This window comes from Atractosteus spatula, chromosome 28 (genome assembly GCF_055471065.1).
Source record: "Atractosteus spatula isolate fAtrSpa1 chromosome 28, fAtrSpa1.hap1, whole genome shotgun sequence".
Taxonomy (NCBI): domain Eukaryota; kingdom Metazoa; phylum Chordata; class Actinopteri; order Semionotiformes; family Lepisosteidae; genus Atractosteus; species Atractosteus spatula.
The window spans coordinates 5,528,017-5,556,012 of NC_142733.1; the positions used below are offsets into that span (position 1 = coordinate 5,528,017).

Genomic DNA, 27,996 nt, shown 5'->3' on the forward strand with positions numbered 1-27,996 from the left:
GCGCCGCCTTTCACCTCAAAACCAGCAATAAAATTCGAGTTAAGCCTTGTGTTAAATTAAGTGGTTAGAATAATTCCCCCAGGCAAGTCTAAGGTATTCGTTCTGCCTTCTCCCTCATTCTCGCTCTTCGAAGAACGGCAATTAGTAACCGAGTTGCTACGGGGAGGAGGAGCGAGCTGTGCGGTGAATATCAATAAGAGCTCGTCCGCCGGGTGAGGCAAGTCGGGGCTGGTGTGCGACTGGTCTGTCTCACTCTGCGGGGTTCAGCGAGCCGAGCAGCAGCACCGCTCAGCTCTCGGGGTGGAAACGTGCAGTAAACGAATGGCTTTCTTGTGTTTAATTTCGCGCAGGGCAGGCGACAGTACGCCTGCACGCAGACCCGACAACCTCTGAGCTTCTAGGCCAGGATACCGGAGACAGCAACGCGATTTGGAGATTGAACTGAATCCCAGCAGAGTGCCGCCGAGTTGCGCTTTCAGCGTCCGCTCTTGCGCTGTGAACCTCGGGACTCGGAGCTGCTCCACGCCGCCTTAGGTTTCTCGGTAAGGACTGTTCCCAGAACAATAAAATGCGCGTTTAGAAACACTGACCTTTCAGCGGGTTTATGAGACCCTACGAACCGCGCAGCTATTTAAAAGCTCTATCGGACTCACTGGACTGTCCCAGTCTTGATGTATTTGAAGACGCAGGTGAAGCCGAAACTTTATGCGGCTTCAAGAGGAATTGCACAGGCAGGGCACGGTTTAGATGACTTAAAACTGACTTTCCCGCATAGCATTATGTGGTTTGAACCTGAACTTTTCTGATAATCTGTTAACTCTTCCTCGTTTACCGCTGGTGTGAGTTTTTTGTTCTTTGTTTTTTATACAGATTACAATGAAGTGTGTAATATTGCCAGGCGCCCTAAAGGTCCTGCAAAATGAAATCATAGGAGTCGCTTAACGGGATCAGACTGTAACGCTGTTACGCGGAATTTGGGGTTTTATTTTACTTTTAAAATAAAACCAGATATATTTCTTAAAATATGAAAAATTATTTTTGGCCCGACTGTTCACTTACTAAGCCTCATCTACCTCGTAGATTTATTTTTACAGCCTTTTCGCTCATCTGTCTAGAAATAGCGTTTTCGGTTAGTTTTTTTAGTACTAAAATTTTCACTTTTCAAATCTGAATACAAATATTCTAGGGATGTAAAGGTATTTTAATGTTTGAGCAATCGACGCTAAATCGCCGTGACACAAGTCCCGCACGCCTCTACCCTATGCGTGTTCTGTCGGGTTTTTTTTCCTTCGGGGACATTTCATTTAAATGTGAAAGTCGGAAACAACACACAGCAATAATCCTTTACATAGTTTTACGCGTTGCGAAGTGTCGTGAAGTGAACACGACAGGCAAATCGGCATGATCGAAATGTTTTGCTTGCTTCTAAAAATGCCTTCGTATTGTGCAACTAAACCCCTCGTCTTTTCCTATTTGTTGGCCTTAAATTAATGTTTCTAACATTTTATTTTACTGACAGCGGTTCTTTGGTCACCCAAGGTGACTTTTAGTGCCTTCGCCGTAACATTTGATGCCTACATTTGTACACAAAGTGCACAAGGGACAGGTCATTTACAGTAAACAGTGGTTATTTGCGCGTCAGCAGTTTCATGCCAAGATGATGAGCGGTATCCTGGAGAAGATCAAAGCTATGAGGTTTCGGTGCTGCAATGGGGGGGAAGTTGCCATACATTCCTAACCTCTGAAATCGGGCAGGGCAAATCGTTTGCTTAGGAAAGTGTAGTTTCACGGTGTCACAGTTCTTATGTTATAAACATTTTCGGAAGGAGGAAAAAAAAACGCAGCTAAGTCTGTGAAGCTCAAACCTCTTTGCCAATTGCTGGCTTCACAAAGTCAAACCTTTAATTAGCGACTCCCTAATCCTGCCGGTATGCCTTCAGTTATGAGGGTCTTATCACATTTTCCTTTTTTGTAGTGATTCATCTTTTCTTCCAAAGTATATTGAGCTCTTTTTGTTGTTGTTCAGCCCTGTAATTAAATGGCCCAGTGGAGTACAGATTTAATTTTTTTTTTTGGAAAGACAAAACAATCATGTAAATTCGAATGCTGCTGTTCCGTGTTGCACGGTAACATTTTATTTCATTAACCCTTTGCCTGCTGCAGCAGACAGTTGTGACGTGTTCTTGTGTGCTGAAATGGGTTTTCTTTATTTTCTCAGCTTTGGAGCAGTGAAGTGTCTGCAGGTTTTTTTTTTTTACATCAAGATGGCACGGTAGCGCAGTGGTTAGCATTCTAGCGCTGGGGCCCTGGGTTCAATTCCTAGGGTGCCATCTGTGTGGAGTTTGTGCGTGGGTGTTCCGGTTTCCTCCCAAAGTCCAAAGACATACTGGTAGGCTAACTGGCTTCAGGGAAAACTGGAGTCTGTGCGTGTGTGTGCCCTGGGATGGCCTGGTATCCCATACAGGGTGTATCCTGCCTTGAGCCCATTGCTTGCTGGGATAGGCTCCAGCTCGAGCTCCCCTGCTAGAAGATGGATAGATAGAAATTCTCATTTCCATGACTGGCAATTAAAAGGGTTAAGGTTTAGACTGAGGGTTCAAGGCAGTTAAAGGCTTGACCCATCGGAAAACGAGAGTCTTACCAGCGCCCTGTGCTTCCGTTCCAGGCGAAAGCGATCCACCGGAGATGTCCGTGAGCAGCCACGAGAACCGGAAGTCGAGATCGAGCTCCGGATCCATGAACATCCAGCTGTTCCACAAGGCGTCGCACGCGGAGAGCCTGCTGACGCACCTCAACCTGCTGCGGAAGCGCCGCCTCTTCACGGACGTGGTCCTGCGCGCGGGGAGCCGCTGCTTCCCCTGCCACCGGGCCGTGCTGGCCTCCTGCAGCCGCTACTTCGAGGCCATGTTCAGCGGCGGCCTGAAGGAGAGCCGGGACGCCGAGGTCAATTTCCACGACTCCCTGCACCCCGAGGTGCTGGAGCTGCTGCTGGATTACGCCTACTCCGCGCGGGTGATCATCAACGAGGAGAACGCGGAGTCCCTCCTGGAGGCCGGGGACATGCTGCAGTTCGAGGACATCCGCGACGCCTCCGCCGAATTCCTGGAGAAGAACCTCCATCCCTCCAACTGCCTGGGCATGATGCTGCTCTCCGACGCCCACCGGTGCGAGAGGCTGTTCGAATTGTCCTGGACGATGTGCCTCGCCAACTTTGCCACCCTCTTCAAGACGGAGGACTTCCTCAGCCTCCCCAAAGACAAGATCCTGGAGCTCATCTTCAGCGAGGAGCTGGAGGTGGAAGACGAGAGCTTGGTCTACGAAGCGGTGATCGACTGGGTGAAGGCCGACGTGGCGCGGAGGCGCAGCGACTTGCCGGATCTGCTGCGCTGTGTGCGGCTGGCCCTGCTCCCCGAGTCCTACCTCCTGAAGAACGTGGCCTCGGAGGAGCTGGTTATGGGCCACAAGCTGGGCAGGGAGATCGTCGAGGACGCGGTGCGCTGCAAGATGAGGATCCTGCAGAACGACGGCGTCGTCACCGGCTTCTGCGCCCGGCCGCGCAAAGTCAGCCAGGCCCTGCTGCTCCTGGGGGGTCAGACGTTCATGTGCGACAAGGTGTACGCGATCGACCAGAAAACCAAGGAGATCACCCCCAAAACCGACATCCCCAGCCCCCGCAAGGAATGCAGTGCCTGTGCCATTGGCTGCAAGGTCTATGTGACCGGCGGGAGGGGCTCTGAGAATGGGGCCTCCAAGGACGTTTGGGTCTACGATACTCTCCACGACGAGTGGTCCAAAGCAGCTCACATGCTGGTGGCCAGGTTTGGCCATGGATCCGCTGAACTGGATCATATCCTCTATGTCGTCGGTGGGCATACGGCCCTGGCTGGCTCTTTCCCAGCCTCCCCATCGGTCTCCCTCAAACAGGTAGAGCAATACGACCCGCAGGCCAACAAGTGGACGCTGGTGGCCCCACTGCGGGAGGGCGTGAGCAACGCGGCGGTAGTCGGGGCCAAGAACAAGCTCTTCGTCTTCGGGGGCACGAGCATCAACCGGGAGAAGCTGCCGAAGGTCCAGTGCTTCGACCCTTGCCAGAACAGGTGGACGGTGCCTTCCGCCTGCCCCCAGCCCTGGCGGTACACCGCGGCGGCCGTGGTGGGCAGCCATGTTGTCGTGATCGGGGGCGACACCGAGTTCTCCGCCAGCTCGGCCTACCGCTTCAACAGCGAGACGTTCCAGTGGTCCAAGTTCGGCGATGTCACTGCCAAGAGGATCAGCTGCCATGCTGTGGCCTCTGGCAACAGACTGTACGTGGTGGGCGGCTACTGTGGTGCCCAGCGATGTAAAACCTTGGACTGCTACGACCCCTCTACTGACACATGGGACAGCATCGCCAGCGTGCCCTACTCCCTCATACCCACGGCCTTCGTCAGCACGTGGAAGTACCTCTCTGCGTAGGGCAGAGGAGAACACGGACGCTTGAAAGTAAGATACTTAAAGTGCTACAGTACCACACTGCCATGTCTGCAATTGATATTCATGATGCCCACTCAAGGAAGTGTGGTGGTATGATTTTGCACCTTTTTTCATTCTCCTATACTCAGAAAATATTGCTCAAACAGATGCGACAGACTGGGCATTATATCTACAAGACGGAAGAGCTGATATAGTGTGTGAACACGCTAAATACAGTTGTGTGCCCCTTTTAGAGTGCTTTAATCCACTGTAGAAAGTTTACTTCAGGCTTTAAAATAGCATTCCTCTGCAGTGTATACTGGAGGTTCAGGTGGAAGTGGTAAAGAAAATTCAGAGGTTCAAATAGTCCCAGGAAGCACATCTGGTTTCTTTTCCTGTAGAAAGTTTGGGAATGTATTATGGGGATGCTTTTGGAATCATACAGTAAAAAAGACCCCCCCCCCCCCCCTACTTCCAGAGAAAACTTGAGGATAAACATCTGTTTTCCCACGCAGGTTAAACAGGATGAAATTCATAAATCTTGGAAGAGCATGCTAGGTCGTTTTTAGGAGACAGGAGTGGGGGGTGGGGAGCCTATCAGGAGAGAGGTTTTTCCTGTTTGGTGACCTGAGAAGCATCCTGTGTTCGGGCGTATTGCCTTTCAAGCTGACTGTGCTGGGAAAGTTTTCCTGTGACCCTCTCAGGGACAGGAAGGGAGACTGGGGCCTGGGGGGCTCTGAAGAGAGTTCCCTTTAAAGGAGCAAGTAAGATCGGGCAGCAGCACAGTTTAAACAGTGTAAGGCACGCTGGGGTCACCATTACAAAGCACAAATACCACTCCGTGCTAACAGTGACCGTTTAGTGTTTGTGTGTGCAAACAGTGGCCTAGAAATACTTTAAAAGAAACCAATCTTGAACTTCACAGAGTTAGTGTATGTTTCTCTCCTTTAAGTAATTACTGGATTTCCTGAGACCAGGTTCTTAAAAGCTCTAAGGTTTGAAGCGGAACCCTCAGGATCCGGGTTTTTAATGCTGTCGGGTGGCGATTGTGATAATTGACCCGGGAGTTGATATGATTGCTTGTGAGGCGGCCAGGTTGCAAAAAAAGACCGGTTTAAGGTTGTAAACTTTACTGTCCAGTAAAATGTTCTGGCAGGGCTTCCTTTAGAGAGCCTTTATTTGCTTGCAGACCAGGCCAGAACTAGCTGTTGAAACTGTGTGCTACAGGAAGAGGCTGAAGGATAATCATGCCTTTTTTTGTCAACCCATCATGGGTATTATATAGTGTGTGGGCGACTGGAGTCTTTTTCTCTTCCGGCCGGCTCTATCTTTCATCGGAGAATGTGCCTCTTTGTCATTGTCCTCCTAAACAGCGGCGCTTGCCTATATAAACAAGGATCTTTTTACCAGTGCAGTGCAGTGCCCGTGACCACATTTTACTGCAAATACCGAAGATTCAGACAGAAGAACCTAAAATAGCCTTTGATGAAATTCTAAAACAGAATTGCGACACAAGACGATGCTACTTTGGGCACCTGGCAGAAACGGGCAATAGGCAGTGTGGCACAAAGGTTTCTGAAGAAGCATCAAAATATTTTCTGACCCCACTCTTTCAGTACAAGTGACGCGTTTCACAGCCTGTCTCCTGAAGTCCCTGTTGCTCCCCTGTTGTGGAGTTCCGACATATTAATTGCTTTTTAAAGGCGAGCCCTACCTGATCCTGTTCACTCTTTAACACAGAACAGCGCCAAACAGCTGTTCCGTTTAAGGTGGAGTCTGTCGCATGGCTGTGGAAACTGCAACAGGCATGGGGAATGGGTCTTTAACATTTCGTTACATTTGCAGGGTTTAAGAGTTTGAAATTAAGTTCAAATTTCAAAAGGGTTTTTAAAATCTTTCAGTTTTGCCATTTATTAAAAGATTTTGTCAGTTACTGATGGCAATATGATGGGCCGTCTTTGATGTACACGCATGCATTTAGCAACAAAGGGTGGAAACAGACACTGCATTCTGTATGACTCTGCAGCTCGGAGAGAAAATATTCCCTATTTACGGACACTCTCGGATTTGACCCTGGGACACGCAGGAATGTGGCCGCCAGTTCCTGTGTGCGGTCTGGCTCGGGAGGCCTCCCTGCACGGGATCTGCAGCAATTTTGCGCGGTGCAAGGCTTGTCGTGCTGAGTGAACCCAGGCCTGACAGCGTGCTTCACTGCTGAAGGCAAAAAAAAATGAAAGAGTTTGTGTTAGTCTAGGGAGAAGATCAAACATTCTCCCCACCCTCCAGCTGCAGGAACTAATCAGCCAGCCAGAGATAAAGTCACCTTTGCTTCCTGCATTTATCTCTGACCTGGATAGTGGAGTCACTCCTCCTCTGTGCATTATCATAAGCAAAAAAAAAGGCAGGAGGTTCACTGGTCACTGAACAATAAGCCAGATACGACCTTTTTCACTGACATATCCGTGTGCGGGGGGGGGGGGGACCTACTGACATTTCGGGCCCTCCATCTTGTGCAAATCTAACCTCCCCAGTCAAGTCTTTTTTTTTTTTCTTGTCAGACCCCCCACCTCTCTCCTGATTTGCCTTGTGGTTGACAGGTCTTCCCTGTGTTGGCTGAGAACAAAAAGGGCTGTTTGAACTTGTAACAGTAGCTCATTAACAGGCACTCTCAGTCAATCAAAGTGACTAATCTCGTCGGGGGGGGGGGTGAATGCTCTGAAGTCGGACGGGTAGCACCTTAAACAGGTTGTTCATGCTTTCAGTATAGCTACCGTTGTGCACTGTACATTTACATAATGTAAGTAAGGTGAAGCTTCTCTTAATTCATAAAAAAGAGCCAATTGTAGCACACTTGAAATATTGCATTAAAAAAACTTGTTTTTGCCAGTGTAGAAGGCTACATAAAGATTTTTTTTTTTTAAGTGCAAGTATAGATCATGTCCATGTGTTTATGTTTTGGTGAAGTCCTGGCTTTTTGTGGTTTGTAGTTTGAACACCAGCCTGCAGAACTGTGTATTCCTTGTGGTGTTCGACTAGTTGACTTTGGCGGGAGGGAGAATAAAAAGTCGAAATATGTAGCATTACCTTAAAACAAATATTTGAAATGGGGAATTAAAAGAAACACCCATTTGAAATGCATAACCTATCTTGTCTGGATACCAGTCGCTCCTTCTCAGGAAACCTCAGATGTTTTTGATCTTGGCAAAGGAAACCATCACAGCAGTTTTTTTTTTCTTGTGCTGAATGATGGGGAGAGATTAGACATTTAAAAGGGGAAAACAATTCCACCATTCTATTGTGGCTTTCATCAAAGCAAAGGGAACAGCTAGGAAACTGTTCTCTTGAATTTGGAATGCTTGCCCTTTTCATCCGCTGTTGACTGAAGAGCAATCAAGCACTGGAAAAGCAGGCCTGGGGTTTGAGCCTTCAAGACAAACAGCACAGTGGCCATCACGTGGCTCTGGGCTGATCATGCTGCAAGGCAAGTTGGCAGTGCTTGCCTTGCAGTATGTGCGTTAGTGCAAGGCATTCTTTTTTTACTGGCAGCTCACGGAGAAGTAGCTGCAGTATTTGGTTTCAGAGAGAAGTGATCGAGAGGTGGCCTCCCAGCCACAGACTGGAACCCTAGCCATGTGGAGCACCCCTGTGATCAGCCACAACCAGTTGAGGGGGGGGCTTCAAAGGGTAGAGGCTGTGTGTCAGTTTACCGGTTTGAACAGCTGTTAATAGCTGCCGGCAGTGTGGGCCAGAGGCACAGGGGTGGGCAGAGGGAGAGGCAGCAAGCACCCAATAATTCAATACTAATGTTTTATTAATTTCCATTTTAAAAGGCTACCAGGATTAGCAATTCCACTGGCAGCTGTGTTAGGCACCTTCCCTGCCCTCTACCCTCCTCTCTAGAGTCATTAATCAATCTCATTCGAGCCTGTGCTGTTTCATTTGCATGCACAATGTTATTGATTGGTCGTTCCTGCTTTATCACCGAAGCAGCTATTGGATTTTGCTTGGTGCTTTAAACTGGGTGGAAAGGGAGTAGTTTTATTTGATTAGGTGTCATAAAGATCTGTCATTATTGCTTTGGAGCAACAGTAACAAATCCCAGTTTTACAGCTCAGGGAAGCTTAACTCATGCAGGTCTTGAAAGCCTTTTGTGGCACTGTATTACTGCAGAGGGCATACTTGCAAATTATACTGTTCTTATGCACAGAGTATAATTTGATTTCTCTATAACTCAGTTAATAGGAGTGGGTGGATAAATCACTGGCATGTTTCTCAGTTGCAGACACACAGCACTGAGTCAGGACTCTCCAGCCTCGTCCCTCTGTGAAGGTGACAGCCCCATATCTTTGGCTACCCTGTCAATACTCTTCAAGCTTTGGCCTTAATGATACAGTATGTAATGGGACAGCTTCCATCCACTGAGCCAGCTGAGGATTTGCTGAAGCCCAGGGGAGGAGGGCAGATCGAACACTAGACCTAGATGTGTTTGATAACTGACTGGTGAGGAAATTGATTAGGAGATGAATCCTAGATCGACAAATACTGTGGTCTTAATGGGCTGTATGATCATTTCAATTCATTGACTACTGTTCCTTGGGCTCTAGTGACTTTGCCCTGAGCCATTCTGATCCTGCAAAAAGGGGACAGATTGTTCAGGAGTGGGTGGTTCTGTGTTATTTTGTGTAGTTTCTGTTTTAAAAGCCCTGCACCCTAGCACCCTGTATTTTGATTCAGGCAGTTTACAACAAGCATTCTGCTCCTTCTGCAAATAATTAAGGGGTTAAAAAAAGAGCTGCAGACATCTAATGAATAATCGCTGGGATTGGATTAAAATCGCCCTGAGGTGGTGGAAAACCTTTGATGGCTTTTTTTGTCTCTACTTCCTGCAAATAGAGCAGCGGCAGTGTTACTTGTATTAACTGGAACACAGGAGAGGGCGAACCTGAATCTCGGGTTTATTCTGTAGCAGTTAGAGAAGTGTGTCAGAGGTCAGCCGAGCAGAGCTGTATTAACCCTTTCCTGCATCTTCTGCCCCGTTCGCTGCCAGATCTGCTTGCCAACAAACAAGGTGTTAGAAGTTGAGATGGGGGAAACTTTGGACTGTTTTTGCTAAATATATCGTGCCTCTTGTCCGTCTTTCTTTACTGCTACTCCATGTCCAATTTGAAAGTGCGGAATTTTGAATATTTGTTCACCATAGTCAAATCCTTCCAATTTGCAAATGTAGACTTTTCCATTTAAATTCAAGTACTCCTTTTTATGCAAATCCATCACTGGTGCTCGAGCCTGCCGGTGAGGTTCAGACCTGGTCGCACACAGAAGCTGCCCGGTCAGCTGAGCAGAAAAAAAATGGAAGAGCTCGTGAATGGACGAGAAAATACACTTCACCTTCTTCTTCAGAGTGGGAGTGGGTTCAAAGTGCGCCACCCGAGCGTCCCTTTCCCAGAGCAGAGCTAAAATTAAAGCTGCTGGACTGGTGTAATGCTGATATCGGGCAGGAGTATTTTTAAGGCCGGTTTGTCGCTTGCTTCCACTGAGTCTGCTGGGAAGCAGTGACAGCAGATGGGATAAAAAAAAAAAACGGGGCTCCGCTCAAAACAACAGCTGCGGACGCAAGGGGCAGCAGTAAGCAAGAGCCCGCCTGCCTGTGGGTGTGCATGGAGGCTGTGCAGAGCAAGATCGGAGCTCGGCCCCTTTTTTTAAAACCCCGTTAAACATCTACCACGTTCGTCCACTCGTGCAGGTGTGGCTGCCTTCCAGCACAGAGCCTAGTGCCTGAGATTTGAAATCACTGCTGCACCATACAAGACAAGTGTGTCCCTTCGAGCAGAGATAAGATTACAGTGGGTGGTGTCAAATCCAGGAAAGGTGCTCTCTGTGGTCTTAAATTTGTGCCTGGCAAACAATGAGCCTTTGCTTGTGATTAAGATGATGATAACATCGGTGACGGGTAGTTTTCCAAATGCTTTCAATACTTGCCATGGGCAAAGAGCGTCTTGTCCTCATTCGCTAGACTGCGTCTCAGACCCGTGCGTGTCTTCCGATGGGGCCAGCCTGGGCCGAAGCGATGTGGGAGGATGAGCTCTCAGCCGAAGAGAACAGCTGTAAAAAAAAAACCCGCAAAAATAGGGATGGAGCTCGATTTCCAAATCAATGCAGCAGGCTATTTAGAAAAATAAATAAAATAAAAGCCAAATTGAGGTCTTTCCTAGGTCTGGAGAAGCTGGGGATTCGGAGAAGGGAAGTGCCCCTTGAGGACCAGAGCTGGGCTCCCCTGATCTTGAGAGAGCAGGATGTGGCCATAATCCGATTTTTGGGAGAGACCGTTTCTCAGGTTTCTAGCAGAAACGCGTGGGCCTTGTTTGTCGGATTTGCAGAGAGTTCCTGGGATTCCTAACTCCTGTGCTCTCTCTCTCTTTCTGTTTCAGTCCAGAACTGCTGTGCTGGAGACTGTCTGGAATGCTGGACTGTGTCTCTCCGAGGAATGCAGGAGAAGGGGGGGGAACAAAGATCTCATCCAAAGCAGCTGGAATCACAGGCCTTGCACATTGCACATGCGACGGGGGGAATGTCATTTCTGAGAGAGGAGGCAGCAGGAAGTGAGGGCGGGGGCCGAGGAACTCCAGCCCTTGCCTTCTTTCTACATGGAGCTGCGTTCCTCGTGACGGAAAGTGCTCCCAGCCTTCGTTTGCAGAAGCTCACAGAGAGACGGTACTACAGGCTGCACTCTGGAAACTGGATTTGCTTTCGCAGAGACGCGCAGCCTCTGGCTGGGACGTGACCACAGCACGGCTTCTGCACCCAAAACGCCTTGGGCTCCGAGTGTGGCCTGGCGTAAGCATCCAGGACGCGTGGAAGAAAAACCCAGTGGAGCCAGCAGCCCAAACCCAAACTGCTCTCGGCTTCTGCGTGGCCCATCTGGCAGCTGCCTGTGTCTGCAATGCAGGACTGACCTTGTGGGCTGGGTGTGAGAATCCACACTGTCCAGAGAGCTGCCTGCGCTCACTATCTCCCAGGTGGCACAAGACTGTCCGGGGGGATGGAGGCAGGGGGGAGCTGGGGGTTGGCATCTTCGGTTTACTCTGTCCTAGTGTAACCACAAGGCTGTGCCAGGGCCTTGTGGTTGTTGTGGTAAATGCAAGTGTCCCGCTGTTTAAGTTTCAGGATTTCAGGATTATAACGGGGGCAGCAGATGGCTTGGCTCTGGGCACAAGGGCACTGTTTTCACCCCCCTCCTCCCCCAAGAACTGGGGTGGCATCAAACCTGTCATGCAGTAAGAAAGTTGGATATATAGAGACAAGTCTTAAAAGAACAGCCACAGGCCCCCTGAGCTCAACCATTGAAATCTTTCGCTCAAGCACAGGCTGAGATCTGCGATTGCGGGTTCGAGCACAAGTCATGTCGCTAGCTGACTGGTGTTGGGCTTGCCCAGGCGTGGGTAGGGCAGGCTCGGGTTCCTGCTGGAAACTCGGGCAAGCTGTGCCAGCAGTGAGGGCCACGCCCCTCCTAAAGTGGGCTCTGAATCTCCCGTACTGCGCCGGGGGTCCTGTGACGTATTCTGAGGACCACCAGCGCGGAGGAGCCTGCCTACCCCTCTCCTGGGGGGAGGTGGCGGGGATCACAGCTGAGAGGCCTATGGGCTATTCTGAATCACAGGGAAATCACTCCCATTCAAAATTTTTTTTAAAAAAAAGGCAGCCACCAATCTGAAAGATAAACGGTTGATTCGTAATGGTAAAAAAAACAAAACAAAACATTTCAAATTTATAGCCATGTTTCCTTTAAAACTACAAAGCTGGGGAAGTTCTGGAAGGGATCTCTGGGGTGAGATTGGTTGTAGATGGGAGTGGTTGTAATACAGTAGATCACATCCCGAAAAAACATTGATTCTACAGCACGATTGCCGGACTGCTTTGACACACTCGGGTGCAGATGGACCTGTAGATTTGGGGTTCAGGTGTAGGGTGGGGCGCCCTTTGTTTAAATAACATTTCTACAGGTGCTCTAGTTTCCTAGTTAACCGGTTCCTCTAAATTGTTCCTGTGTGTGTGTGCTCGTGTCCCATAACGAACCCAGCCAGGATGAGTTGAGGCTTTACACCTTAAGCACCTGGGATAGATTCTGGATTGCTATGGCCAGCAGCAGGAATAAGGGGCTTTGATTTGGATAGCGAGTGGATGATGTGCCCAACAGGCGGTTTTTGTAGAAGATAAATGCTGTGTAGGTACCATTAACTCCACTTCTCATTAATGTTTGGCACATTAAAAGGAGGTGGCACTACAGGAAGAATGAGAAGCAATCCAGGATTGAAATCTCGGAGTGGGTCAATTGATGTCAGCTTTTAAAAACATATGAAAAAATAACATTTTCAAAAAGTGGATTGAGTCTGGAAACTGTCATTACTGTAGACTTTGTGTGTGCCTGAAAGTTTTCTGTAAATTTAAGGTTTGAGCAGTGAAGGATTTAAGTTTCTTACCTTGATTTCAACAAATCAGGGCTGGACTGACTGTTCACGTTTGACTCAGGTCTGACTTATGAAGTTTATCGGGAACCTAATAACGCCTGTGGCTGTCGCATCGCAAAAACCTTTTCAGGGCCTTGTTTAATTTTTTTTTATTAATAAGCTATCTTATTTGTATTTTTCTCTTGGCTTTGAAAGATTTCAATTTTAACTGTCTAGTGTATATGGCTTTTGTACTGAAATCGCTAAGCAGAGAATGTGAAGTTGAATGAAGACTATTTTTTTTAAAGATTTTTTTTTTTTCAGTTTTTCAAGGTTAGATTCTGGATATTTTATTTAAGGGGAATGTAATGATATTCTTCTCAGGGTAATCTCTTTTTGCATTACTTTAAATACTGTATATACCCACATTCCCCACAGTTCAAGTTTTGGGACAATCACTGAACAGTTTTCTTCATGCTACCTTTAGCTACGACTGTCTATAATTCCAAAATGTAGGAATATTCCACAGGGAACTTGTTTTGCTATGTGCGGTAATGCCTTAGTAAATACCACGTGTGCTCTATAAACATTTTCATGGTTTTCTGTTAAAGTCACTTTCAATTGCACCTGAGATTTTCATTTTGTGGTTAATGTAATGTCAGTGGTCTGCTTTATCATTTTCTGTACATGAGCATTGAGCATTAGGAGTCTGCTCTGCAACTCCCAAGATTTCAACACTAAATGTTTATACTTAAAAGTACTATACGAATCATGCACTTGATACCCCTAAAGGATCGTATTGAACGAGACGTAAAAATAAACGTTAATAACACTAACGCTATTTAATTTTTTTTACATTTTCCCTTTTATTTCTACTGACTTGTAAGAACTTTCACTGTGAAAAAAAACATCTTTTCATATGTTCATATTAGTTTAGAAACAAGTGTTCGAGCCTCAGAGTTGTTCCTGGTGTTCACTAGTCCTGCTGTAGCCCTGTAAGCTGTAAGGACCAGGAGTACACTGGTGCCCAAAAGGAGACAGTCTCCAACAACTTTGGTAGACAAGTGATGGCTTTAAAACACTGGAGTTATTTTTTTTTTTTTTTTACCCCTTTCCTCTATACCCTTTTTAAAATGTTTTCCTGATGGTACAGCCTGGTGCTGTATTGGTGTTGTAATATGAAGACGATGTCAATAAAATCGTTCTGTGTGTGAAGCCCTGCTGTGCTCTGCTGTGGTTTGTGGCCTCGGGCAAAACCTGATTGAAGGAATCTGGTGGAATACTGGGCCGAGTGAAGTTTCTCCTTGAAGCCTTTCAGAAAATAAAAAAAATTCTGAAAAATTCAACTTTGAAAAAGCCATTCTTACACAGGCTTTACACATGATACACTAGCAGTGCAATCGGCCCGATCCTTGTACATGTATTAATATTTAATTTAACAATTCTTTAGTTCATGTCTGCTGTTAGACATAGGCTTGGAGGACTCATTCCAGACATCTGTTATTCAGCTGATTAAAGTCAGGGTAGACCAGTTTAGACATCTGGGAAGAGTCCATTCCCAAATATAAAACAATAATTTAGGCGTCACAAGTTTTTTTTTTTTAAATCAGAGAATTTTTAAATATCCAGAAGCAAAGTTTACAAACAAGAGGAGGAGGCCGTTTGGTTTCACATACTTCATTTCTTGAAAGAAATGCAAACCAAAATACTTGTGCAGCTTTTAGGTGCTGTCCTTGTAGCAATTCTACTGCACTGGGGTGTTTTTCATGGGTGCTGTAATTCATTTACACTGGGAGGGCAAGCAGAACGGAAAATGGCCTGTTGGTTACATTCCTGGACATGAATTCTTTGAATAAACACCACCTTTTTTTGGTGAGTGACATCAGGAATGTGAGCCTTCAGGCAGAAGAGGAGGTGTGGTGGAGCTTTTCCAACAAAGTGCTCATTTCCTGTTCCTAACAGGGGTCTGCAGGCCTAGGGGACTGAGGTCCGGACCTCAGCAATGAGGTTTTCCATGACTTTACCTTGAGCAGAGAAGCTAAGAACCACAGAGGAATATCTGCCACAGATGCAGGAAACTGTAGAGGAAGAATAACTAACTCAACAACAGCCAAATCAACTGGGAATCCTATGCAAAGCTGAGGTCTAGGTTAAATATAAAATTTTATATCATCCTGCCAATTGCCTATTGCATGCTCAATTCTTAATGGAGGCCCTTGGTGTGCATTTCTTTGTCCAGCGGACACCCATCATCAAATCCTGCATGTATAATTCGCCAGACTGAAGGACTGACTTAATCTGGGCTCCAGCTCTGATCATTTCTGGTACTGAGTTTTTGTTTTTTTAAACAATGTCATCCAGACGACTTTGCAGAAAATGTGGATAGAGCTGCCAACTAATATAATATTCAGGGACGTGCTTAAAAACGTCCTGAGCTTTCCTGCGAGTCTACTATTAAACTCTTACCCTTTTCTAAACAAGATACCCGCTCCACTGCTTCACTCCTGTTCAAGCTTTCCTGATTGTCTGAAAATGCTAGCGGGTATCCCAGTGCTGTGCTCTGCTGGAACGCTGGAGGCAGAAGCACACGAGGGAAAAGCGCTGGCGGTCCAGCCTAATTGAGCAGTGAGATGTGAGCTCTCAGCCATGGAGTGATGGATGTCTTAATGACTCCTCCCCTGGTGGTGTGGGGGGAGGCGACGGAGGGGGACAGAGAGAGGCCAGCCTAGACGCCAGATGGGACGACGGTTGTTCCAACAGCTGGGTCCAGTATCTGGGGAAGGAGGGAGGGAGAGAAAAAAAACAGCCAATTGTGAGGACGCTGCTCAGGAGTCTTGGAAAGGTTCACAGCCACCACTAGCCACTCTCACTTCAGAAGCTAGGATTTTGCAGTGACAGATCCACAGCTTTGTGGATTTACCATTTTTATATATATATATAGAATCACTAACTCCTTTTGGCAACTTTAATGTCCAATTGTGCGTTTTTTCCATGTCTGGGCTCTCGACCACAAAACCTGTGACCGCACAAGGAAGAGAATGAGGAGGTGTGCTTTTTACAGGATGAATTCACCCAGTCCCCTAGGACTAACCCTTTAATTGTTCAATCACAAGACTGTCAACTTATTGTGTCCGTTCTAAGCTCAGAGGACGGCTTTCCTTCGCGTTTGTCAATCACAGCTAGTAAAACAAAATTGGGCGGCATGTTAAAATCTTCCCAGCCTGCAACCGCAGTAGTGGAGTAAAAGAAGCAACGGACGTGGTCCCGTCTGTTTAATTGAACTATAGAAATCAAAGGAAAAGCCTCGTTATAGCCCTGACAGGCCCCGTCAAACCATAGCCTCATCTCCGAAAGCACCCCTGCTGCTTCACCCTGTGCGTCCACTTCAGCTCAGCGACTAACACATAATTTATGGATTTCAAAACACCATGCAAAACACACCCAGGAAGATGAAACATCTCTGCCTCAAAAGGATTGTGGGGGCCAGGAAAATGGGCCCATTGTTATGCTAAAGACGCACATTTCAGAAGCGTTCTGCAGGCTCCGCAATTAAAACGGCGTTCATCGCTTACATAAATAGACATTTGAAGGTTGGCTGGAGACAAAAGAGCAAACCGCCAACAACGCGGGTCGAGGGGAGGGGGGGGGGGGGAATTTCCAAACGGCCGCTCGAGGACGAGGAGCCAGGGAGAGGGCTGCCTGTCCTGTCCTCCTTCAGAATGGGCCCAGTGAGGTGGAACGGACATGATCTGCAGTCCCGCCAGGCACTCCGGCCCCCCCCACCCCCCACCCAAACAGTGGCGTGTGTCTGCGAGTCTGGGCCTCGCCGCCTGGCGCTTCGCAAGGCACCACGCTGCCGAATTAGTCCGGAATTAACTTCCGCTGACATGCCTCAGGGCCCTTTCTTCTGGGCTGCCGGGGGGGCCGGCGACCTCTTGTAGAGACGAGGACAGCCACATTCACGAGGGGAAGTGCATCGGACTCTAAGAATGGCAGAAACGCCGGCGTCTTAGAACAGCGACAAGATGATGAGCTCGACCCCTAACAGAAAGCAAATTTGCTTTTGCATTTCCCCCCCCCCACATTTAAGATTTATTCTGAAAAGAGGGCAAATGCTTATTAGATCACTGAAAATGGGCAGGAAGCTTAAGTCGGATGCGAGTCTGGTAATACATACCTCATATTACCATGTGCAATTAATAAAAGACAGTTCCTGCCACTGTAAGTTGTTTGTGTCTGCGAAGCATTTTACAGATGGGTTCTGGGGCCTTTTTATCCAGGTGAGAGCACTGAATGACTCAGATAAACTGCATAGTGTTGTCAGGACTGCTTCTGGGGCTCAGTAAACAAGCACTGAACCATACCCACTTCATAGACACACCGAATGGAGCCTGCATCCATACATCTGTGGTGTCTAGGCCTAGTGATGAGTCACAAGGGCAGAGGGGCAGGTGGAGCTGTGTGGTGTGAGCCGATCGCCCCAGTCATAGGTTGAACCAAACCCCAGACATCCAAGTGGTTTTGTAGGTAAGCATTCCAAGACCCTGCCTCAGCTGCTCCAGCACCAACAGCAAAAAGCCAAGCTAATTTCAGACAACCGCTGAAGTAAACACTGTCTGGTTTTCTTTTCAGGGTAAGCCGAAAGAAAAAAATAATTTTCTTCCCTGGCATGTGATGGCAGTCACTCCACTGTTAATTTTGACCTATAGGCCGCAGATCTTTGTGTTCTGCGTTCAGTCACAAAGGGCTTCCAGTCAGGATGCTTGAAGTTCTTCTCGTAACTGAAATGGCCTTTAACTGGGTGAGGTCAGGAGGACATATCAGTAAACACCCATCAGCCTTCAGTCCTACCTGGGAGAGTCAGAGGCTCCAAACTCAGGTAGGAGAAATGGGCAGAAAAGACAAAGCTCTGATCAAAAGACACTGTCACTGAGCAAACAAACCCATTTCTGCAAACTAAAATTCCCATATTCACATGACATTGTAGCCTGTACTTTTATGTCACAGAAAGTCCATACGTCAGGCCTTAATTGCCAATTGAAATGATAAGAGAGTGTAAAGGGACCATCCTCGTGCAGCTCTCTTTGCGTTTCTCAATGCAAAACGGAAATGAAACTGGCATCAGCTTTTCTTGTTGCTTTTTTTTTTTAAAGACCTCGTTTGTCCCGGCAGGTTCAATGATCGATTGAAGCCACGTCTAGCTGAAATATGCGAAAAGCTATTTTTAACAAAAAGAGGGTATGTTATTGCTGCACCTTGTTAAGCAGAGAAAATTACAGGGAGACATGCACACATTCCAAAGTAAACACACCTCAAAGGCGGTGCATCTTTTAGGATGGTAATCACTGTTTACGCAACGGGGTAATTGCACTGCAGCAAAGCTCTTGGAAGAAGGGAGACCAGTGTCGGTGGAGCACTGCGGTGAGCCACTCCTCTCCTTGTACTACAGCGGCCTTAAATATTCTACCCTGGCTTTGATGTGCAGCTGCCAGCTAATGAGATCAGGCTGAAACCATTGCACCTGAGGATACTGCGCTTGTGTGCTTGAAGAGGACAGTCTTTAAGATAACTGATGGAAGTCTGTCTGGCAGGAACAAGGTTATCTTACCACCATTTCCAAGGAATCCACAATGAGGGCAGAGACGACTTTAATTCCCTGCAACTTGAGACACCACAGAACATGATTACATGATTGCACATCCCAGTGGGGCCTGGGAATCTTCCAGGGGGAGTCGGAATGCATTACCAAGGAAAGGAGAGACATCTGGTCTACCTTGCACAAGCTGTGCCATAATGCAGGATCCATCCCAGGAAGGATAAAGAGTTTCTTTGCAAACCAAGGCCCAGCTGGAAAAGTGATTTTAAAGTGTCCCCCCCCCAGTAGTGATTCCACCATCAAAACCAGACATGGATCCCACTGTGCTTTTAAATGTATCCAACCCTCGGGATTTTTAGAGTGTGAGCTCATCGCATGGCTGTTCTGTTTGCCACTCCCTTCTTCCTTCCTCCATCACGTCATGGCTTGTGTCTTGTGAGGGGTCAGGATTTCAAGTTGAGATTTAGAACTTTGGTTCAGAAGGTGCACGGGGGCGTTAAGAACAGATCGGAGCAGCACACGCCCATACATTTGGGGGTGCCTGATGACGTCCTCCTCACCCAAGTGAAACGCACAATCATGTCCGGCTATACCAACACAGGGATGCCCACAAACATCAGGGGGCGCCACCATTTGCGGGGCCCCCACACTGAAGCTCGATGAAGACCAAGACACCGATTCATTTCTGGTGGAAACACCGGGGGACAGGAAATTGCCTAGTGGGATGCCACCCCTTGTACCATCACATTCTGAAGCTCTGAGAACAGAACGATCTCATGGCTGCAGGACTCTGGCAACATGACACTAGACGAGTCGGTGCCATAAAACCTCAATTACAGGAATTCCAGAGATTCTTCCACATTTGTATTTGTGTGGCAATTAAAGATGGAATTAATGAACCTTACGATACATTCTTTCCTGTCCCTTTTTACTTAGCAGTACAATGAGTCATTGTCTGGAGGAAATGGATTCATTTTCCCATACCAGTGATCAGCACCATTAAAGAGAAAAGGAATTCATTTGTTTGACATGTCTTCTGAACGGGTCATGGGTGGGGGGTAGTGCTGCCTGAGGTTAGAAGAAAGAAAACAATGTCTACAGAGAGGCTTGTGGCTGTCGGGTCTTATGATGCATCAAAGAAGTCGAAGGCATTAAATCAGCCTTCATGCTGTCCTGTAAGCATCAGGATACAACAGATGCTTTCTAATTCCAGGAGCCCCTCATTAAACTAGCTCAGCTGATCTGGACTCCCAGATACAAACACATGAAAACGAATAATGCTGATCACGAACTTTAAACACATTGCCGCAAAAATAAGAGTCACCTCCTCGTCATTCAAATCTTTGATTTTCATTACAAAACAGATGTTTTTTTTAAGCTATAAGATTGACTAAAATGCTTAATTTATAACGTGCGCATTTAAAATGTGTGGATTTGATTAAATCCATATCTACTATGAAGCACATTGCATGGGTCAATTTTAAAGAACACCTTTCATCCAATAGTTCTCTATCATGGCAGACATATTAACACAAAGCAGTTGGTGATTCGATGGTAAGCACATGGCAGGATCATGCGATTTCCTAGGGCTAGAGCACAATTAAGGAGGTAAGTTCAATTCACAACTGAGGCATGTTATGACATCCAGAACAGAGAGCTGTGAGAAAGCGAGAGGCCTGACTGATCACCTCCACAAATGCATCTGCTGTTGAGGGCTCAGATTTTTCCAGAGCACTGCTTGGGATCAAGCAGAATTTAGTAAGGTAGAAGTCAGGGATAGCTTGCCAAGGAACATTTCAAATTCATCTCTTTTTATGGACAGTCAAAATCAGCTGCTGTAAAGCAATAAAATACAATGCAACAGTATACTAATACAAGAGTAGTACTTGAATATGCAAATAGTACCGTCATATGTGAATAGTACTCTAAAATGAAAACAGATTCGTCTTAGCATACTTTTGGTGTTATTGGTCGTATTACCAATACTAATTGGTGTTATTCACCTTTAAGAGTAGTATTGTGAGGTAGAACAGAACTATGGTGCAGTTTTTATACCCATCAGGATAAGACACTGATTCATCCAGATTCATTCCTGTGCTGTTCTATAACTGAGCAACAGGTTTGCTCTGGAGATACCCAGGAGACCCAACCAGTCACAGAAACAATATATGTCGAACAGGGTGGGATAGAGAAGGACTGTTCATTTCCTCCAGCTGCACTAAACGTGGTCGTTATCTTACTGGTGCTGGTGAAAAGGTTATCAAAGAGCTTCCGCCCCAGGGAAACTTCAAAAGAGCGATAAAAAGATAAGACAAAGCTCAAAGTCAAACCTTGTCCCTGTTTACATATTATTGCAGCTCGGCTAGTCTGTCTCCCTAGCAACTTCATCATATCAAGAGTCTACAGTACCTGCTTTCTCAATGGACTTTGACAGCACGAGGAAGATCGTGGGGCCTTTTCTTCATCCAGGCATGGAAAAGCACTAATTCAGGACACCCCACTGGTCCTGTAGTTCTAATGCAAGACGGTGGTCTTGAAGTCTCCTAAAGGCACGCTGTAAGGAGAAGCCTGGGACAGTCCTGCATAATTCCAGCCACAGCTCATCTTGAAGCGTATCAAGATTACCCCCCCCCCAAACACACACCTCCCAGAATAAGACTGCATAACAAAATCTGCTCTCTTCCGCAGGTTACCCCTGTGTTTGGAGAGAGAGAACTCAAACGTGCGGACAGTGAATCACCTTTGCAAATTCCTGCAACTTAGAAATTCTCTCGGGAATTCCAGTCACCCAAAAGAAGAAGGATGTCAAGCAAGCTCTCACTCCCTATTGACCATCATTCAGTCAGACTGCACCCGCCCCTCATGATGGACATCCCACATCCCACATCCCAGATCCCAGATCCCAGGGGCTGCAGAAACACAGAACTACACCCGTCGCTTTTATTTTCTTCTTTCAGACTTCAAACGCCTTTCACTGACCTCACAGCACCCACGACGGCACCAAAAAAAAACACCATGATGCTTTCAAAGGCATTACTTTTTTTTTTGTTTTGACAGTCAGCGCTTATTTAAACATCTGAAGGGCATGTCTTCAAACAAGCAGCAATCTTAAACGGTAAGCTCTTTGACTAAGTGCTTAACAGAGCCCCTTGCACTGTTGAGGATCACTCAATGGCAGGCCCTTGAGGACCTGCATTCCACCTTAAATCCTCCCCAAACCTGCTATTTTTTTAGCTAAAAGTAAAGGCAGCAACAGCTAAAGCCTGGACTGAAAGCTGTGCATTTGATGTATTCCTTTCAGGTGAGATCTCAGGAGTTTTTTTTTTGTGTGACAGGAAAGGCTCCACCTATAGTGCTATCATATCTCCACAAAGTCAAATTCCTATACCTGTTCGCTTCACGCTACTCACAAGATCAGGGTGGAATCGTGCTCACGTCAAACCTGAGAACCCTCTGAAGCGGAGGGACTAGTGAGCCCCGGTTTTTTATTACAGGTAACATGCTTGTGAATCTGCTTTGCACAATGTTAGTTGTGTTCAAAGTCAACTGAAATGGTTTGTGAGTTTGAGAACAGCAAGGCCATCTGCCATGAAGTGTTGCACACAGGGGCTAATTGAACAAATGCGAACTAGTTTCACACTCACATTTTGGTTTCTGGCAAGAAATTTGAATCTAGCTGGACAGCGATGTTCACGAGCCTCATATTTCGGTGCCAAGCACGACAAGTATGTAAAACTGATCTAAACAGATACACACTGCCTTTCTCGCATGATGGAACCCTCTGAGCAGCACATGTCCTGGAGTGTTCAAACCTATTCATTCTGCCCTCGCCTGCCAGTTCGCCTGTTTCCTTTGGCAGTCGTGCCAGCTTGCAGTGAAGTTTGCACGGCAATAAAAGTGCTTCTTCTGTACATTTCTAATCGTCCCCACCAGACCTCCCACCACTCCAGCTGAGGCCAGCATTTAATAAAGAAGATGTTTGTAAAGGGCGTCAGAGGAGTGGAATCTGGGTTCTCAGCCCAACCTTAAGGCTCCATCAGCGGTTTGCACTTGAGAATAGAATACTTAAAAGAAGTGACTTGGAAAAATAAATTCAAACTGTCTACATGTTTACTTGCACATTGTCTATTGTTTGTTTGTACATTGTCTTGATGCACTGTTTGCACTTTGTCTTGTTTTTTACACTTGTTTTACAATCGAGAGACTTTCTGTAAGTAAGAATTCCATTGTACCAGTACCGGTTACATATGGCAATAAAGTTCAAGTTCAAGTAAAAGGTGGATGAATTACAGAAAGCTTCCTTGGTTCCAGCCCACACAGCAGAATGAGCTCTGGGGTCTGGGGACCACAGGATCAAGCTCGTGCTGTGTTGCTGTAAATGGGGTGACCCTTGCTGACCACAGAAACTCATTCGTTGCGCACGTGTATAAAAGCAGAGGGTACGAACCTGCTATCAGGGAGTTCTCCTCATAATCAGAAGTGAGAATGCCAGGCTTCGCTGCAGAGGTTCAACAGAAAGGATGAGCAATTCTAGGCTTGAAGGTCCAGACTCCTGCAGGGTTTACCAGTACTTTTCAATCAGTGACTGTTTGAGACTTAAAGCGACAGAGGTGATCGGACATTCCACCCTAGTAATCGGATCAATAATTAAAACCACAGATAATATGAAAACTGCAGAACCCTCAAGGACAAGAGCTGCCCATCCCTGGGACTGGATTGTGTTCTGGAGAGGGCAGCACATAATTACACTAAATCAATTCTTCCCAACCCATGTGCTCATCTATGCCGTCTAACACCTGCACTACACCCTGCTTGCTTTCTTTGCAATCTGCAGAGATTGCAAAAGCAGATTTCTTCTTTTCACTTTCTCTGCGCAATGACAGGTGGTTGATTGAATCAATGAGATGACCACACCCTCAACATCAGACTTCCTTGACTAACTTCTTGTTATGCGGCCTGAGGACACCGCTCTAGAGAAGAGCGCAGGTTTCTAAAGCACACCACTTTTCCCACTGGCGCAGCCCAGAAACTGAACACCAGGAACCCTGCCAGGTGTGGCTGAAAGCGGGTCCACTTCACTACCTGACTGTGGGAGCATACATCTCATACAGTGGCATGTAAAACAATTCACATCTTATGAGAAAGAAATTGTTTCTACTCTTGCTTTAATTCTATTTTCCCCCAGCACTGCTTCAGATTGTGGCTTGTTTCTAGTCGTTAACTGCCTCCTAACGAGCCCGGCCCAGACAGATCATGAGGCTGGAGCTTCAGGGGGTGTCTCTCCCTGGGCCCCCCTCTCAGCTCTCAGGTACACCGGTGGAAAATGGGTACAGCCTTATGTGCACAAATTCTTGCTTCGTGCCAGGATTCAGAGATTGTTGGCTTTGGATAGCTCTCAAAGAGCTGTGACTCAGACAAGATCTCTTTCACCCTGACTTCTCTGGGCCCCACGTGAACAATCTGCACACAGACTGACCCCTAACAGGGTTCACCTCAGTTTTAGAATAATCTCCAGTTCTCCCAGGCAACCCAACCCATTTTATTACTCTCATTTGATCGACAGGGCCTGTTCCCCTGGACGTTTCCAGCAGCTGAGATAACAGGCTGTAATTCTTCAATGGCATTTTCTCCTGTTGCATAACCAGCATGCTGTCAGCTGGCTGGCTTTCAGTACCTTGCCGTCTCCTGTACCTGTCAGGGAAACAAAAAAAACAGCTCAGCTGAGGGCCTCAAGTGCTTTTATTAGACTAATTTCATAACCTTCCTCCCTCCCTTCCCACCCCGAATAAGGTTCGCCGGTGCCAATTTGAAATCACCGTGCAATAAAGACTGACTAGCCTCTTTCAAACAAATCGCTTTGCTGCCGACGTTAGCGTGGGTGGACGATAATGCCTGGATGAGAGAAATGTAAAGACTTTAACACCCTTAGCAAAGACATGTAAACCCAAGTAATCCATGAACCATTATTGGATTTTAAACGGAAGAAAGGGAGATCTATGCAGGGCAGTGCACCAGTTAGACGCTCCATTACAGCCAAGGGGAACCATTCAGAACTGTGATACACAAAGGCCTTTTCTGTACCGCACCTGTGCTTGGAGACATTGCAAGTGACTGCATTGGGAGGAGAGAGTTGTAGCAGATCAGCCTTGAACTGAATACAAGCAGAGCCCAGTCATTGACCAGAGCAAGGAGCGGGCTTGCCCAGACATGCCCAGACATGCAATACAATGAATTCTTTGTGTACAAACCGCCAACTCCCAGACTAGTTAAGCAGAGCTGCTGCTGGACAGTTTTGTCTGTACTGGAGAGGGACAAAAGCTTCCCATCTTGGGACGTCCTTCAATCAAAGCCTTGAAAGAAGCAAGAATGCGATTTTCTGTCCATTCATTTTCTAACCGCTTCTTCCAATGCAGGGTCGTGGGGGAGTTGTAGCCTATCCCAGGAAGTAACAGGCGAAAGGCCACGATGCATCACAGGGCACAGGGCCAGTTTTCCCAGAAGCCAATTAACCTGCCAGTATGTTTTGGGATTGTGGGAATAAACTGGAGCACCCAGAGGAAACCCATGCAAACAAGGGGAAAACATACAAACTCCACACAGACAGCACTCCAGGTCTGGAAGTGAACCCGGGGCCCCAGTGCTGCGAGGCCGCAATACTGACCACTTCGGCACTGTGCTGCCTGCAAACAGTAGATTATTTTTTTAACAGAAACATTGCAGGAGTTCTGATGCATTTGCAAATAGTGATCAACTAGTCCTCAAGTCTCGCAGCTCCAATTCCAGCTCATTCATACCAACCTGCAAAGGTGACCAATCTGAGAGAGCTGAGGAGAAGATCAGCAAGATTGACTGAGCTGATAATTGGTAGGAGTGGAACAGGCAGGCCTTGCCTAAACAAAGAAGGGATGGTACACTCAAAACCATTCAAAATCATTTTTACTGAAGGATATGACATGAACACCCGAAAGGCATCACCTACAGCTCATTAATCATTAAAGCTTGAAGATCGTTCTGAAATAAATTAGATCCCTGGTAAGATCAAGATGTTCTGGTGCGTTATAAACAATACCTTTCGAGCGCCAATGAATGGGTGTTCATTGGCGTGCAGGCACTGTCTCTGTGCTTGCTAATAATCCATCTTTTCACCCACACCCACAGGTTCCACAAGAAAGTGGGGGGGGAAAGGAACAGGAAGAAAAAGGATCGAGATGAAACAGGCTCGTTTACGACTTTCGGTTTTGAGGACAAGTCACCTGCAGAGATGAATAGCCAGACTTCAGTCTGAGAGTCCCATTCTGTTACCAGGGGCCCTGGAGACAGGCTCCCTCTAGTCCATCCTGTAGTAATTAACATCCTCACTAATCCAGGTTGCTTAAGAGGACGATTTGAAGAGAAGTCAGCTTAGAAGTTGTGGTTTAATGCTCCTGCGTTCCTGTTCAAAACATTAAGCACCCACTCCACCCCCAAGCTCCTCTGTTTCTCCTGTCTTAATTGTTTCCATACCATAGAGCAGCTTTGATATTTCCAACTCTAACAGAGCCGTCCCTCAGACTCATCTATCCCCGCACCGCCGGAAAAGACAGGCCACTTCTGAGGCCTTCAAACAAATAAGCAGACATAAATCTCGAGTCTTCTCTCTTTCTCCTGGTGATTAAAGGCCAAATGTATAATTCAAGACAATCTTCAAAAACAGCTCCTCGTGACCAGCTCTGATTTATAAACCCAAGAGAAACACTGGAGTTAACAGCTTCGTTTGATGTTACGGCCGAATTGTCACCCCGTTGTTTTCAACGTTTCAATGTAGAATTGAATGGAGGGTTTGCTCTACAGCACACAGCTGGGAGGAACCCATTCGATTCCCTGTAAATCCCTGCAAAATAGAGAGTAGTAGTTTTATAGTAGAGACTGTGAAACACACTTAATAGTTTGCTAGAGGATTCTAGTTAATTTTTAGACTTGCGATGGTAACCTGGAAGATATATTGGTTTTATAGCAGTAGGAGAGTGGACATAGTCAAGACCTGTAGAGCACTACCTGGGCTCCAGCGCTCCAGAGCCCACAAGCATTCACTAACCTGGGCTCCAGCTCTCCAGAGCCCACAAGCATTCACTAACCTGGGCACAGCTCTCCAGAGCCCACAAGCATTCACTCACCTGGGCTCCAGCGCTCCAGAGCCCACAAGCATTCACTCACCTGGGCTCCAGCGCTCCAGAGCCCACAAGCATTCACTCACCTGGGCTCCAGCGCTCCAGAGCCCACAAGCATTCACTCACCTGGGCTCCAGTGCTCCAGAGCCCACAAGCATTCACTCACCTGGGCTCCAGCGCTCCAGAGCCCACAAGCATTCACTCACCTGGGCTCCAGCGCTCCAGAGCCCACAAGCATTCACTCACCTGGGCTCCAGCGCTCCAGAGCCCACAAACATTCACTCACCTGGGCTCCAGCGCTCCAGAGCCCACAAGCATTCACTCACCTGGGCTCCAGCGCTCCAGAGCCCACAAGCATTCACTAACCTGGGCTCCAGCGCTCCAGAGCCCACAAGCATTCACTAACCTGGGCTCCAGCTCTCCAGAGCCCACAAGCATTCACTTACCTGGGCACAGCTCTCCAGAGCCCACAAGCATTCACTAACCTGGGCTCCAGCTCTCCAGAGCCCACAAGCATTCACTTACCTGGGCACAGCTCTCCGTCTCGCCTGCCAAACCACAGGGGAACAGGCAGGCAACAGCAGAGCGGCCTGAGAACAGGCTCATGCCCACAGCCGAGAGGAGAGGATGAAGAGGAAATGGCCAGGACCTGGGCCTGCCTCTCGGGGCGTCCAAACTCCCGTCACATGCTTTACCAAACCGCCCGGTCGCTCACAAACCTGGAACAGTGGAAACCTCTTTCTCATGGGCGGCCTGTGGAGGGGCTTTCCTTCCGGGTGAACAAGGATCGCCAAGGGGCTCATCGAGGAAAAGGAGTCAAGCTTAACAGACGCCACCAAAAAAAAATACGGTGTGAACAAGTACAGCAGGACTGTGGAATAATTAAAAGAGAGGAACCAAAGCTCCTGAGAGAAACACAAAGTCAGAAATCAAGCTCAGGAGCACAACTGCTTGGGAAACCGAGATAAAGAGAAAAACTATCTGAAGTAATATAGGAGTAACAGGATAGCTTTGGTCAATTTAAGGACCTCTGTCTGCACAACAAGATGTAGGAGTTGGGAGCCGCGTCCGCATGCGTAGGCTGCAAAGGAAGAGGTAAAGGTTTATTCCATGTTGAAAGGTAAAGAAAAGGAGCAACGTTTCAGCTGTAGAACCTTCTTCAGGTAGAGAGGGAACATAACCAGAGAGGAACCTGCTATGAGAAGTGATAGAGGTTACTAATGCCTTGCTTTTAGACAGATTTTCATTCCACAGCCCCTGCCTATGTGATCTGCAGCAGTCACCCTGCACCAGCAGGCTCAGTAGGCAGCAGATCAGGGGCAGTGCTGGCAAAGGCACTTTAATCAGCTGAACCGAA

The 27,996-nt window shown here is 47.2% G+C and overlaps 1 protein-coding gene across 1 annotated transcript; it reads left to right on the plus strand.

Annotated features, from left to right (window-relative positions):
* Positions 1–215: 215 nt before the first annotated feature.
* On the plus strand, positions 216–14,111 carry enc3 (ectodermal-neural cortex 3). Its single transcript, XM_088907847.1, has 3 exons — positions 216–542; positions 2,666–4,482; positions 10,881–14,111. The coding sequence occupies exon 2, from the start codon at positions 2,686–2,688 to the stop codon at positions 4,453–4,455; it is 1,770 nt and encodes a 589-aa protein (XP_088763973.1). The 5' UTR covers positions 216–542; positions 2,666–2,685; the 3' UTR covers positions 4,456–4,482; positions 10,881–14,111.
* The last annotated feature ends 13,885 nt before the right edge of the window (positions 14,112–27,996 follow it).

Bases quoted from the DNA above. Each gene is read 5' to 3' on its own strand.
- enc3 (XM_088907847.1), top strand. From the start codon at position 2,686: ATGTCCGTGAGCAGCCACGAGAACCGGAAGTCGAGATCGAGCTCCGGA.